Source organism: Amborella trichopoda, chromosome 11 (assembly GCF_054954075.1).
Source record: "Amborella trichopoda isolate Santa Cruz 75 chromosome 11, AtrichopodaSantaCruz75HAP2 v2.0, whole genome shotgun sequence".
Classification (NCBI taxonomy): domain Eukaryota; kingdom Viridiplantae; phylum Streptophyta; class Magnoliopsida; order Amborellales; family Amborellaceae; genus Amborella; species Amborella trichopoda.
The window spans coordinates 7484100-7499278 of record NC_142346.1 but is presented as its reverse complement, the minus strand read 5'-3'; the positions used below and the strand labels follow the sequence as shown (position 1 = coordinate 7499278).

General features: G+C 33.1%; 1 protein-coding gene across 1 annotated transcript; it reads left to right on the top strand.

The window, feature by feature from the left end:
• Nucleotides 1–488: 488 nt before the first annotated feature.
• On the top strand, nucleotides 489–1103 carry MKS1 (MAP kinase substrate 1). Its single transcript, XM_006854548.4, has one exon. The coding sequence runs from the start codon at nucleotides 489–491 to the stop codon at nucleotides 1101–1103; it is 615 nt and encodes a 204-aa protein (XP_006854610.1).
• The last annotated feature ends 14076 nt before the right edge of the window (nucleotides 1104–15179 follow it).

Below are 15179 nucleotides of genomic sequence, written 5' to 3'. Positions count from 1 at the left end.
TCTAGATGAATCATTAAAAATAAACAGATTCTAGAAAGAAAGATATGAAAGGAAAAGTTATAAGATTAAAGCTCAATATCCAAGAACTTTCTCTTAAGCTTTTTATAATAAAACGGTAGGAAAGAGATATTTATGGTCCAAACACATGCACCACTTGGTAGACCCCACCAGTACAACGACCACCTTCATGGCCACACCAACAAATTTTTTTAACAAAGAGAAAGGACCTCTTTGCCATTAAAAATTCTCAAGGGGTAGAGAAAACATGTTGGTGTAACTTTTGATAGATCACCTCTGTGACTTTCAATCCCCAAATATAAATAAAAACCCATTTGTGATCATCACCTCATCATCTCCTCTCCATTGACCTTCCCCTTTTTAAACTTTTGTTTGTAGTCTTGGCAAACTCAAAACCTTGTTTAATTTCTCCTCCACAGCCGGAAAACCGCACAAGAACACAAATTTCCCCGGAATTTCTCACGACAAATATGGCTTCGCCTGAATTTTACGCCGGAAAACCCCCGCGCAAGGAATTACAAGGCCCCCGGCCCGCCCCTCTCAAGGTTCGAAAGGACTCTCACAAAATCAAGAAACCACCAACTGGCCTTCCCCCTCAGAACTCCCTACCTCTAAACCACCAAACCCAAAACCGCCCTCCAGTTATCATCTACACTGTTTCCCCGAAAGTGATTCACACAAAAGCGAGCGACTTCATGACCCTGGTTCAGAGCCTGACCGGTGTTTCCTCGTCTTCGGTGGAGGTTTCAGGGATCAATGGCGGTTTCCCGACAGATAATTTTGTGGGGAATGAATTTTCCAGCGGTATTCCGGCTATTGAAGAGCTGAATATGCCGGCTTCAGGTGGTCATGGGATATTATCGCCTTTGCCCTCGTCTTTACCCCCTATTTCACCGAGCTGGTTTTTACCCTCACCTGATTACGCTGGTTTCGCTAACAAGGGTATGTTTAGTCCTTCAGTTTTAATTGGGAGCAAGGGTTTAGAGGGAGAAAGCTTTGGGGTTAATGGTTCGAGCCTTTTATTGGGACCTATTACTTCGCCTAATGTTTCATTTGATATGTGTAATATGATTTTCGAGTTTTAGGTGAGTTAAAGAATGAGCTAATTCTGGTGTTTAATTTTGTTAATTATTTCATTAGCTCAGCAACTCATCTGTATTTGGGTTTCATATATGATTGTGTGAGAGTGCATGCAGCGCGTGGAGAGAGAGAGAGAGTTCTGGTTTTAAAGCAGGAAAGAAATTTCTCAACTTAATTCATTTTTTGAAGAGAGAGAGAGAGAGAGTTCTGGTTTTAAAGCATGAAAGAAATTTCTCAACTTAATTCATGTATTGAAGAGAGAGATTTCTGAACCTAATTCATGGTTTGGAATCTAGAGTGTATGGAGTCAGATATCTCACTATATAACAATAAAGAGATGATAGAGGGGCATGGTGATTAAAAGCGGGAATATGGTTCAGTTTTTTCTCATTTCCTATGTCATTACTCTATGTTCACTGCTGATTTTTAGAAACGCAGCTCGGGGACTTGAATTCGGTGCCAGTTGGGTCCTTGTTGGCAGTCGGCTCCTCTCACTCAGCAAATATTAAATCACTCTCAAAAAAACCAAAGAAAATGGTGGGAAAAATAACCAAAATTTAGCAAACTAAAGGAAAAATTTGCCAAAATTTGATTTTTTTTTTATTTTTTGTCTGGATTCAAACATATTTATCAAACTAACAAAAAATATCCCATTTTATTATCTAAATCAAAACAATTCTTGTATATTTTATATGTTATGCTCATTACCCACTTTTTGAGACTGTATATTGTATTTTAATTTTATTTTTTTTATGAATTAAATTAAGCTCAAATTTGGGCAATTGACATTTCACACCATCTCATATTTGTAAAAAAAAATCAAAAATTATTGTTGGGGTATTTTTTTCATCTTTATTTTAATGTACTTTTATATTTAACATTCTTACGAATGTGTTATGATGAGAAGTATGGATGACCATAATCTGAGCTTAATCAGATACATAGAAAAAAGAATAAAATTAAAATACAATATTCATTAAGAAAAACGTGGTACTAAAGTGTCAAATATAACATACAAGTGACTATTTTTAAATTTTGAAAATAAAAAGGGATTTTTTCTGTTAATTTTCTAAATTACGGTTCTTGTAGATAAATGTGAATGAAACATCTTGGGACAAATTTAAATGAATTTAGTAGTCAAAGAATGAGAGAGAAAAAGGAGATTTTCAATTTCGTGTTTAAAAAACCCTTGAAATTTGGAAACTTGATTTCATTTTAGTTTTCCATCCAACAAATTGACTGGCATTTTCATTGAGGACCTAAACATGATTAATTTGAAACAAGTGTTAAGTCCTTTAGTTAAGAATGGAGAATAAATTTGAAAAATGGCCGGATTATTTGGGGTTGAAGAAACGTGAGTTTTTTATGAGAAAACCTTGTCAAAATCTCAAATTGATACGAGTAAATGAATTTTGCATTAAATATAAGGCTTTTAAAGATTGATTTTGGATGCGCAATAGCAATGGATCATTTATTGATCCAAGAAACCTCAATATAAGGACTTGATCCCCTATTTTCCCTCTCTTCATGCCCGACTCCTCAACAGATTAGTCGGATGGTCATCAAGGTTTAAAAAAATGGATCGGAGACTCAAATCAGTCACACCAATATCCGAATCGGATCGGGAGAGTAGGTGGATTGGATCGGAAGAATCGACAGAATCGGTAATTTTTTGTTTCAAATTTTTTTAAAAAATAATTCAAAAAAAATTGTTCATCTTTTTTTTTTGCTCGACTCGGTGAAGATTCGGCCGGGATTATTGAAGAATCGATTGGACATGGTGAAGAATTGTCACAATCGGTGGTTCTACAAAAAAATCGACGATTCTACTATTTGGAACCGCCCAAATCCCCTTTTTTGGCCTAATCCAGAGCGTCTTGGGCGATTCCCGATCCAAATCGTCCGATTCCGAATCGGGTCACCAACTCACCAACCCAAAGTTCAAGTCGATCCAATGTCAGAAATAGGACTGCCCCAAAATTTCAGTTAATCCAATGTCAAAAACATCTGACTAGGAGATTAACATAACAATCCGATATCAAAATTATCGGACTAGGACATTAACATTAAGTTTCAGACTTATTCGATATCTCCAACATCGGATTTAGCCCACTTTATGGCCGTTTGATATTTTAAACATCAAACTACCCCCGAAGTGGCCTAAAACATAAGTCACAACTAAAAGTAAAATTTTGAAGCGAGGATGAGTGCCAAGGCCAGATCTAAGAGGACGTGTACCATGAGGTCGATGATCGGCAGAGACCATATTTTGATTCAAGAACCTTTAGAGAGAGAAGAGAGAAGCTTTCTATAAACACAAGAGACTCTGTGATTTTCAATGTGCTTTCCTTCTCTCTAACTTCCCATATTTTTAGGAAAGAATATGGGTCCAACGTTCTATTTCTCAACAGGCCTTTGAGAAACAACTCGCAAAGCTTAGGGATACTTATCCTCATCTCAAATTGACCATTTAAAAAAACTTTAGAAATAATTAGTTATAAATATTATATTTTAGAAAATAGTTTAACAAAATGATACGCACAAAAATATATGCTGCTGTGGGATTCCTCCCATGAAAATAGGAAAGTGGCGTAAGGCCCGTGGCCACACGTACCAACATCTCCCACTTGACCATGAGAGTCGAGCATAAAAATTTGTCATAGGTTTACTCCCACTTTGGAGTTTACCATTATAATAGTATTCTATCATAAAGTTTTTCTCACGCTTTCATGAATATACTTCTCATAACAAATATTTATAATTTCCATCATAAGGATTTTCACGCTAATGCAGATTTGTCGCTCATAGAAACCAATTGTCTTATATATATTTTTAAGTCTCATTAAGTTAGTGTGCTTGAAAAAATAATGCTACACTTAGACCCTTGGTCAATGGGTTAGCAATCATATCAAATGAGCGCAAGAAATTGACAATTACCTCATTTTTCTCAACTATATCCTAAAAGCATTGATTTTGTACTTGTATGTGTCTTCCTTGGAGCTATTTGTTCAATTTTGTATTAGTTTTATTACAACTTGATCATCTCAAAATATTTGAATCGGTATGTCGACTATTTACAGCTTCAAGTCATTTATGAAGTGTTTTATCCACACTGTATAAGTACAAGCAATGCTACATACAATGCACTAAGTTTTTTTTGTCTCTCGCAATACACCCTCGTTTCTTACTAGTAGGGTTAAGAATGAGTTGGACCTGGTCTAGATCCACCGGGATCCATATTTGGATCCTAAGGGTATACATGGAATTTGGATCCGAACCAGATAGGATCCAATATTGAGATTCAAATCCAAACCCGATCGATTCCAAAAAACATTATATACTATTATATATCTATGAAATAATATATAACAAAAAATATTATATAACATATATGTACATATATAATAATTATATGTAACATTTTAATAACTGGGTCGGATCCTAATTAGATCCATTTGTACCCAGATCCAATCTGTATTATTATTCATGTCCAAATTTTGGATCCATATCCGACCCTTCGGATCCAAATCTTGGATCCATATCCAAATCTGGATAACGACCAAAATATCATATCCAAATAAGTTAAATTCTCAACCTTACTTGCTAAAAGATGAAAACATGCTTTGAGGTGGACTTACTATCGTCCTTGTCCACAACAAAATTTGTATTTAAATATCCTAGAACTTCAAGTTTATCGACTTTAAAACATAATCCTTAGAAGTCCTTTGATTGCTTTCTAATGGATTATACTTGGATTGCTTTGATATAATATCTACTTAGCTCAAAATTGGTCGCGTACATCGTATTACATTAGTTTTTTCTTGTCCATCTATTGGACAAACCTTCCTTGATAACTTTATTCCCTTTTTTTAATAAGAGTTAATATTTACAAATTGTTCATATAAAATCTCTTAATAATAGAGTCAAGATACCTCCCTTGGCTCAAGCACAACATTCGAGGTTTTCTATCTTGAGTTATTTTTGTACCTAGGACATAAGATACTTCTCATATATCTTTCATCTCGAATCGAGAAGAAAGTCGTGACTTAAGTCTTATCAATCATTTCTAAGTCATTTCCGATAGTAAGATATCATCCACACATAATGAGAGTATTGTAAATTTACTCTCACTTTTCAAGAAATAGACGTAATGGTTCAGTCTATTTACTTCTTATCCCATTTAAATAATAACATAATAAAACGTTGAGTACTATTGTCTTGAATTTTATTTTAACTATATACGGACCTATTTAATTTATGTACTTTATTTTTTTAGCCTTTAAGTCTAAAGCCCTCAGGTTACTTCATATAGATTGTTTCCTTTCGTTCGCCATTTAAGAATGTTGTCTTTACATCCATTTGGTAAAGTTTTAAATCATAATAAGCAACGATTGGTAAAATTATTGTAATGTATATAAATATTGCAATGGGGGAATAAGTGCCAACATAGCCGACTTCTTTTTTTTAGATAAAATCCTTTGGTACTAACCTAACTTTAAATTTATCAATGGAACCATCATATTTTAGCTTGTTTTTAAGTACCCATTTGCAACCTATAGGTTTCCTATCTGATGGTATATTACATAGATCCCAAACTTTAGTTTTTTCAATAGAATCAATTTTTTTCTCATGGAATTAAGCCATTTTGGATATTATTGTGATTTCATTGTTTCATTGAAGTCAAAGGGATCATCAATGTCATCTAAGTCAATCTCCTTATTCATATAGAAATAAAATCATCAAGGTATGATGGAGGAGTTCTAGACCTCTTTTAACCACTTAACATAGGGTGTGTGAGTACTTCATATTGACAGCTATAGAAACTAGATATTGAGTTTCTTATCTTGTATATTACAAGATATTAAGTTTCCTATATTGAGTTTCCTATTTTGTGGGATTACTATTGTAGTGAGATTTGTTTCCTAAAGGACTAGAAATGTAACTCTATAAATCTTTGGTAAACTAGAGTAATTCTCATGAATGAGATACTGGTTTACCATTCGTGGACATAGGCACCATTGTTGAATCACGAATATGTCTCGTTGATTTTTCTCTCTGTCGTCACAACTTTTTTTATTGCAAATTCTACATGGTCTCATGCTACTTGGGTATATTTATTAAAATTAAAACAAAAGTTTTTTTCCTATGTTCAAAGAATTTTCCAAACTAAATTCTACTCAATACAATGACAATAGTATAATTATGCGAATTGATAATGACATAGAATATGTGAACAAAGCTTTTTCTGAGCATTTATTGAATCTTGGTATCATATACCAAACATCGTGTGTTAGAACACCTTAGCAGAATGCAGTTGCTGAAAGGAAAAATAGACATCTTTTGGAAGCTACAAGGTCTTTGATATTTTAGATGTACGTTCCAAAAATTTATTGGTCTGAAGTTGTTTTAACTACATGTTATCTGATTAACAGACTTCCATGTAAAATTCTTAATGATAAATCTCCCCATGACATTTTGAAAAATAAAAAAATTGATTTGTCCTATTTGCGAGTATTTGGATGCGTGTCTTATGTTCATGTGGCTGGGCATAACTGGGATAAACTTGATAAATATTTGAGTAGATATATATGTCTTGAATACTTCTCTACTCAAAAGGATACAAATGTTAATATCCCACAACCAAAATAACGTATATTTCTAGAGATGTTCAATTTGTTGAAACAGAGTCCTATTTTCATGATACATTAAATGGTGGTTTGGAAAATAGGACTCAGGGGGAGTATTCAAGAGGTCGTTGTCCCTTGCTTAATATTAATATCAATGATGTGTCCAACAAACCCGGAAGAAATCATAATGATCAAGTTGAACTTGAAGATGTCTCTAAAACTAACCAAACTGGTTTGGAAGAAGAAGACTCCACTGTGGCCATGGCCCCACTTGATCCCCCTTTGCACAGGTCTTCTCGTATCTCTCAACCTTCCTCTAGACTTCAAGATTTTTATACTTACTGTATAATTTCTTATCCTATTCAAAACCATATTTGTTATGAAAATATATCTCTTGACTATTTTTCTTTTTTGAGTTCTATATTTAATAATTCTGAGCCAACTAATTTTAAATCTATTATTTCTCAACCTGTATGGAAGAAGGCTGTGAAAGATGAACTTACCTAAAGGGAAGAAAGTAGTTGGATATATATATGGGTTTATAAAATCAAATATAATAGCGATCGGTCTATTGAGAGACATAAGGCCAAGTTAGTGGCCAAAGGATTTACTCAAACTTATAGAGTCAATTGTAAGGAGACTTTTGCACCAGTTGCAAAGATGAATATTGTTCACGTTGTTTTATCTATCGCAATTAATTGTGGGTGATATTTGCATCAGATGAATGCTAAAAATGATTTCTTACATAGTGACCTTAAAGAAAAAATCTATATGAGTCTTCCTCCCGATCATTCTAAAGAAAATGAGCAGGTCTTGTATGCAAATTAAATAAGGTTTTGTATGGACTTAAACAATCACCTCGTGCATGATATGCTACACTCAGCACAATTTTGACGAGTGTCGAGTTTTTTAGAAGTTCATATGATTCTTCAATGTTCATAAAAAGAGGAACTTCCGGTACAACAGTTGTACTCATTTATGTTGACGATATTATCAAGACATGTAATGATAAAGAAAACATCATGAAGCTTAAAAATCATCTTCACAAGAAATTTGTCATCTAGGATCTTGGTCAACTAAAGTATTTTTTCGGTATTAAAGTAGCACATTAAAAAAATAGACTCTTCATTTCTCAAAGGAAATATGTATTAGATCTATTGAAAGAAACTGGAAAATTGGGACTCAAACCCGTTAACACTCGTGTTGATATTAAATACAAGCTTAATTCAATAAATGGAAAACCTCTTGAAGACGTGGACTGCTTTCAGAGACTTGTGGGCAGATTGATTTGTTTGATTGTGACATGATCAGATATAATGTATGTGGTTAGTCTTCTGAGCCAATTTATGCATGCTCCTAGGCCTGTCATATGGAAGCTATCGGTAGGATTCTCAGATATCTTAAGTCGTCAACCGGCAAAGGTGTTTGGATGAAATCGAATGGTCACACTAATATTAGCAGTTATTCTGATGCTGACTGGCCAAGTAGTCCAATTGACCCGAGGTCCACTACTAGCTATTGTATATTGGTCGGAGAAAACTTAGTTACTTGAAAAAACAAAATATGAAATATAGTTGCTCAATCCAGTGCAAAGACCAAATATAGAGCTATGGTTTCAACTACAAGTAAATTGATGTGGCTAAAATACCCACTTCGAGATATGGGGTTCCCAATAGTCAATCCAACGGAGATGTTATGTGATAATCAAGCAGGTATGCATATAGCCTCCAATCCAACTTTTCATGAAAGAACCAAGCACATAGAAATCAATTGTCACTTTGTGAGAGAAAATGTTCAATAAAAAATTATTCATACTCTTTATGTTCGAAGTGAAGACCGACTTGCAGACATGTTACCAAAGCTATTGCAAAGGCAAAGTTAGATCAAATACTGTCCAAGTTGGGCTTCATTGATATCTACATACCAACTTGAGGGGGAGTGTTGACAGTTATAGAAATTAGATATTGAGTTTTTTATCTTGTATTTTACAAGATATTAAGTTTCCTATATTGAGTTTTTTATTTTGTGGGATTATTATTGTAGTGAGATTTTTTTCCTAAGGGTCAAGCATTGTAGCTCTATAAATCTCTGGTAAACGAGTAATACCTATGATTGAGATACTGGTTTACCATCCGTGGACGTAACCACCATTGTTGAACCACGTATATGTCTTGTTGATTCTCTCTCTCTCTCTCTCTCTCTCTCTCTCTCTCTCTCTCTCTCTCTCTTGTCACTACTTTCTTTATTGTAATTCTACACTTCAACATCATCTTGTTGATCAAGATTATCCATATCCATTGTAGGTAGTGATTCTAAGTCACATATGATCTTAACTAGATCATCATTATCCATTGCAAGTGGGTTTTCTTCATTGAAGTTTTTTAGGAACTAGGCATCTCTACTTTTAATGAGTTTATTATACTTATAATAAAATTTATAACCATTTAATCCTTCAGGGTATCTTATAAAATTACAAACTAAAGTTTTATTTTCTAATTTATCTCTTTGTTGATGTAGAATTAGAACATGTGATATTGATCCCCTTTCCTTTAAGTTGCTCAGATCAAGTCTTCTACCTGTCAACAATTCATAAAGGATAAAATCTATTGCCTTAGTTGGAACTCTATTAAATAATTATATGGTTGTTCTTAATGCTTCTTCTCAAAAGGTCTTGGGTAAACTAGTATAAGCCATAACTAAATCTCTAAGAGGGTTCTATTGCACATTTCAGCTATACTATATTGTTGTATTGTGTAAGATATAATGGTATGTCTTTTAATACCATTTTCTTTGTAATAAGTGTCGAAAGCTTCATATGTGTATTCACCTCTCATATCAGTTCTAAGTACTTTAATGTTCCTACCCAATTAGTTTTTTACTTCTTTTTTTATATATTTTAAAAATTTCCAAGGCTTTTGATGGTGGATTAGATAAACATATCCAAACCTAAAAAAATAGTCAACGAAAGTGGTGAAGTATGACTCCCTCTACGAATTTTAATATTGAGAGGCTCACAAATGTCTGAGTGGATCATATTCAATAACCCACTAATTCTCTCATCTTTATTGAATGGTTTCCTAATCCTTTTTCCTGACAAGTTGAAAATTCCACATTATTAGATTTGAATAAAACTTTTATTTATTAACTTATTTATTTTGTCTTTTCATATGCAGCCAAGCCTATGCTACTAAGTGTTGCATCAACAACCATTGCACAATCAATATAATCAAAATAAATATAAACTTTATTATTATCTTTCTCATTTACATGAAGAATGAACAAATTATGCGGATCAACCAAGTACCCCCAAGCATAAATTTGATCACGCTTTCCAATTGACACTTTTAATGATCGAAAGTGGACTGCAAAGCCCTTACGAATAAGTCAAGGGATAGACATTGTATTTTGCCTCATACTAGACATAATATATATATATATATATATATATATATATATATATATATATATATATATATATATATATATATATACATATAGGGTTTGTCTAGGGTTAACAACCCCTCAAAATACAAAGGTTCAAGTTAGACGGGTTGTGATGGGCGTATTTATCAAAATATTCATTACTTTTTTATTAAAAAATTATTTAAATAGGTAACTTTACCATCAAACAAGGGAAAATTTGAAATTTTCAAAAAAGTACAATGCCAATTTGGAAGTTAGCGTCCCAAAACTTTATTTGTAGGGTGCCCTTGTCGTTTAGTTAAAATTTCAACTTTACCCATTATGACGCTAATTGTCATATTGCAAGCTCCAAAGAAATAAAAGCTTGCACTATGACAATTAGCGCCATAATCTTCCCACCATCCTTTGATGACTACAAGCATGTATTCTAAGACTACACAAATGACTTCACTACACAAATGAGTTCACGCCTATTGCTCTCATTTCCACTACACTTCTGATTATGCGGGGTTTCATTTCTATGGGCAGCAGTTTTAAATGACATGTTTGACTACATATGAAGCATTTTTGCATCTCTTGTTTAATCTTTTGATTGTGGGGCTTGTTTCCTTTATTCTTGAATATATTGTTCCTCTAATTAAAATTTCCTTGAAATTTTTTATTGTTAGGTTTGAGCTTGAGTTGGCTAGATGTAAGAGGGCTTTGAGTGATTATGAGCTTACTCTTTTTATCTTTATTCATGTGTTCTTGCTCTAAGGCTAGTTGCATAGGGAAGTCTAATAAAGTAAGGAATTTGGCATTCAACCTAAGTGTTATGGTTAGCATCCTCTATGAAGGTGGAAGACTAGTTAGAATTGCAAAAACATGCATGCACTTGGTAACTTCATTCCTAACAATGGCGGGGTCCTGAGCCATGACCAAATATTTTGTTTACATGGTCTACCGTATCTTCACCCTCCTTCATTTTAAAGGAGTTGTATTGCTCTAGGAGCAGTTGGAGGTGAGTTTGTGATGTCGTGTCACATTTTGTTTTTAATGCCTCTAACATTTTCTTAGATGTATCATAATTTTCAAATACCCTAATAAGACCATCTTCATTGATGTCTTAGTTATAAGCTTATCTTCTAAAAAAAAATTTAACTTTTTCTTTCTTCTTCAGTTGATATGTCATTAACTACTGGTGGGTCCTCTTTCAGCACATATAGAATTATATTTTGGATGAAGAGATATTCCATTTACCTCTTCCATATGCCAAAGTTGGTCCCATTCAATTTTTTTATTTTTGAAAGTTCAGCCATGACAATTCTACTGGTTATTAAACTTGCTAAGTTATATGTGAGCAGCCTAAATAGTTTCTAGGTTCTATGCAAAATAAGATTGTCAAATAAACTAAGAAACCATGAAAAATACAAATATGCGGTTTATGCCTGCAAAGAGAGTTAGCCACACAGTGCAAACACTTAGCAACAAAATTTTTAGAAAGATGATGGTTTTGATGTTTCCAATAAACTTCACCAAAATTCTCTATATCAAGCCATAATGCACTAGGTTTTAAATAAGGGTGTAATTTGTATAGAGCCGAGGCTCTAAACAATCAAATTAGAATCCACCTTCAAATAGTGTCAAGAAATACAATTTTAATACTGAAAAGTTATGTGATTGCCTTAAATTATATTTTCATCTTTAGTTCTAAAATTTAAAGCTTCAAAAATAGTGTAGATAGAGCATATCTATGAAAACTTGAAAATCTAAAAAATTGACAGTCAAAAAATGTGTTAAATGATGCACTATTTCAAAACTTGAAATTCATTTTTTTCTCTTGTCCATGCATCTTGATGTCGAGATGATCAATTTGATGACATTTGGGCTAGTGAAAGTTTTGAGATAGGTTCAAATTTGATTGTTTAGAGCCTAGGCTCTATATAAACTTTTCCCTTTAAATAATGCAGAACTTTGGCTGCAAAATGTATAAAATTGATCGATATCACATTTAACTTTCATGAGAAAATGTTATGAAATAAAGTTTTCAAGTAAAAAGAATATAAAATTCAGCCGTCCAGGAATAGAATTTTATGCTCATACAATCAATATGCAACATACAAACATGTGTATTACATAGAAGACAAGTCAATGCCTAGTTTATAACAAGGTAATAAATGCATCCATTGCATTCAAATATCAACAACAACAATAAAAAAATTGAGCAAAATAATAATCTTTGTGTCCTCTATTTTTATATATGAACATAATTGATATTGTAAAGCCCTTTGGAAGGACACTGGCGTGAGTGTTTTCACAGAGAGTGAGATCCTAAAGATACCGTAGGTTAAAGGCGAAGTGTACATAAAACGTAATGTGCTCAACGGATGTGAAGAGCATTTATTAATGGAAAAAGTTTATATAAGTTGCAACTTTATAATGTAGAGCTACCGATGCACCTCCAAAATCCATCAGAAAAAGTAGTTTTAATGTTTTTGGTTGATCATATCGACATCGACATGTATGATCATGAAAAATAAGAAAAATTTAAGTCTCAAAAATAGTGCATTTTACAACATATTATCTACACCGTCTATTTTCAAGATTTTTATATGTTTATAGATCTACTTGATTTTAACTATTTTTAAAATTTAAAATTTTATACTTAGATATAAAAATAGATTTTGAAATAATCTTAAGAACATTTTACTTCAAAATTATATATCATGATAAAATTTGAAGGCGCACCTTACCTCTAAAGCTACGGATGCATCTGTATGCTATCTACACCCTTTATTAATTATAGTAGATAATGATTTCATCCACATGAGATGTGACATCACCTATATGGAGTATTAAATGTCATTTGTTTCTTATAAAAATATATATTCTACCCTTAATGATTAAAATATTATTACTAAAAATATATTATATCACAAAATAAGAGTATATAAATAACCAAAAATTGTTGAGTACATATATTTTACAATGTGAACATCATAACATAACCCATAGATAAAAAAATAAGTACTCCACCGTTTCATATTCAAATGAACGGTGGAAATAAGGGTTGTAGCTATTGGGTTTCGCTATGCTAGAATATTAGAGAGAGAAAAGTAAATAAGATTGTGGGAGAGAACCCTTTTTGAAGAGTGAAAATCTCAATAAACTTAGATAAACGGCTCACACATATTGGAAAGAAAGCCTTTTTAGCATGCCCAATGAGAAGAGAGAATTATACCTACTCTCTTGGCCTATCATGCTTACCTTTTAGGGTAGGAAAATCCAAAGAAAAAGAAATGGATGAATGACCAATAAAATACATGTTTTAAATACGACTTTTGCAGCGCTTTGTGGGTTTATTGAGAGAGGTAAAAGTCACAAGGGAATAACTAAGACTGACTTTGTGGCTTTGACACCGCATATTTCAATTGCATGTGGCTTCTATTCCTACTGTCAGCTTCAAGAACAACTAACTAATTCAAAAATGGATAGGGCTTATCATCCCCATTGAATTACTCAAAAAGCAAAAAATACAAACATTAACTTTAAGCAAGAAAACATATTAGTACAAATAAGATAAAAATATTAACGATTAAGCAAAAAACCTTATAGTGAGCATGTTGGATTCTTTTTTTTTTTTAGAATATATTAACCAAAAAATAAGATAAAAAATTAAATAAAGAACATGATCGCTATGATACCAGTGAAAAAAAATTTTTGGAGTGAAGATAAGCACCAAGCTTAGATCTTAGAAGGGGATGTGTTGGGAGGCTGGTAGCAGAGCTCATATTTTGATTCAAGAACCCTTTAGAAAGAGGAGAAATTTTTTGTAAACACAAGATGCTCTATAATTATTGTTGTGTTTTTCCTCTCTCTAATTTCCCATATTTATAGGAAAGAAGATGTGGCCGAACATTAACTATTTTTTAACAGGTCTCTGAGAAATAAACTCCTAGATCTTAAAAATGCTTATTTTCATCTCATATGATCGCTTAAAAAAGCCTTTAGTTAATAATTAGTTATATACATATTATATTTAAAAAAAGTGGTTTAATAAAAGGATAAGCACAAAAATTTATACTGCCATGAGATTCCTCCCATGAAAATGGGGAAGTGTTATGATGCCCATGCCCACACGCACCAGCAACAACCATATGTTCAATGTAAGAATGTTGGATTGCCCCAAAGTTCTAGTTGATTCAATGTTAGAAATACCCGAGAGGGAGATTAAAATTAAGTTTCAGACCAATGTAATATCTCCAAAACATCGAACAATGCAATTAGGGCAGTTAGATATTTCAAACATCGGATTGGCCCCGAAGTGACCTAAAACATAGGTTACAACCCCATTTTTAAAAAAAATAAATGAAAAATTAAAATCAGTCTTATGTTGGTAACATCTGACCAAAAGGCAAGCTTAAAAAACTTAATAAATAAATAAAAACGTGTGGGGGACAGACCTACATGTGATATTTTTCGTATTTTCTCATATGTTTGTGCATGGATGTGACAATCCCTAACACACCGCACATCCTCCTCAAGGCCCAAGAGGGTGAGGGGTATCGTCACGGACCTAACTGGTCTGTGATGTTGCGTAAAGCACCTCACACCTTTCTGGAGGCCCAAGAGGATGAAGGCACTGCCATAGACTTGTTAAATCTATGGCAGTTTCTTCACAATACGTAATGCACCCCACACCCTCCTAGAGCCCTGACGGGTGTTTGAAAGGGGTAAGAGGTACAATGGATTTGCTAGATCCGTGGTGGGGTAGAAAAGTTATATAAAAGAAAAACATGGCAAAACAAGTATGTGTAAAAATTTGAGATTTTGGTGTTCCTATAATATTCTAGACAAAAATGGAGATATATATGATAGTTTCCCGTCGTTTTAAACCCTTTGTTCGGTATTCCCAACCATACATAACTAAGGGTACTCGCATCATTTGGCTTGGAGCACTTAAGTGGGGGCGAAATTATTAAAAGGCCCCAACTTATTTGATGTTCTAATCCTAATCAAGGGCAAATTGAGCATTTTTATCATATTTTTTGA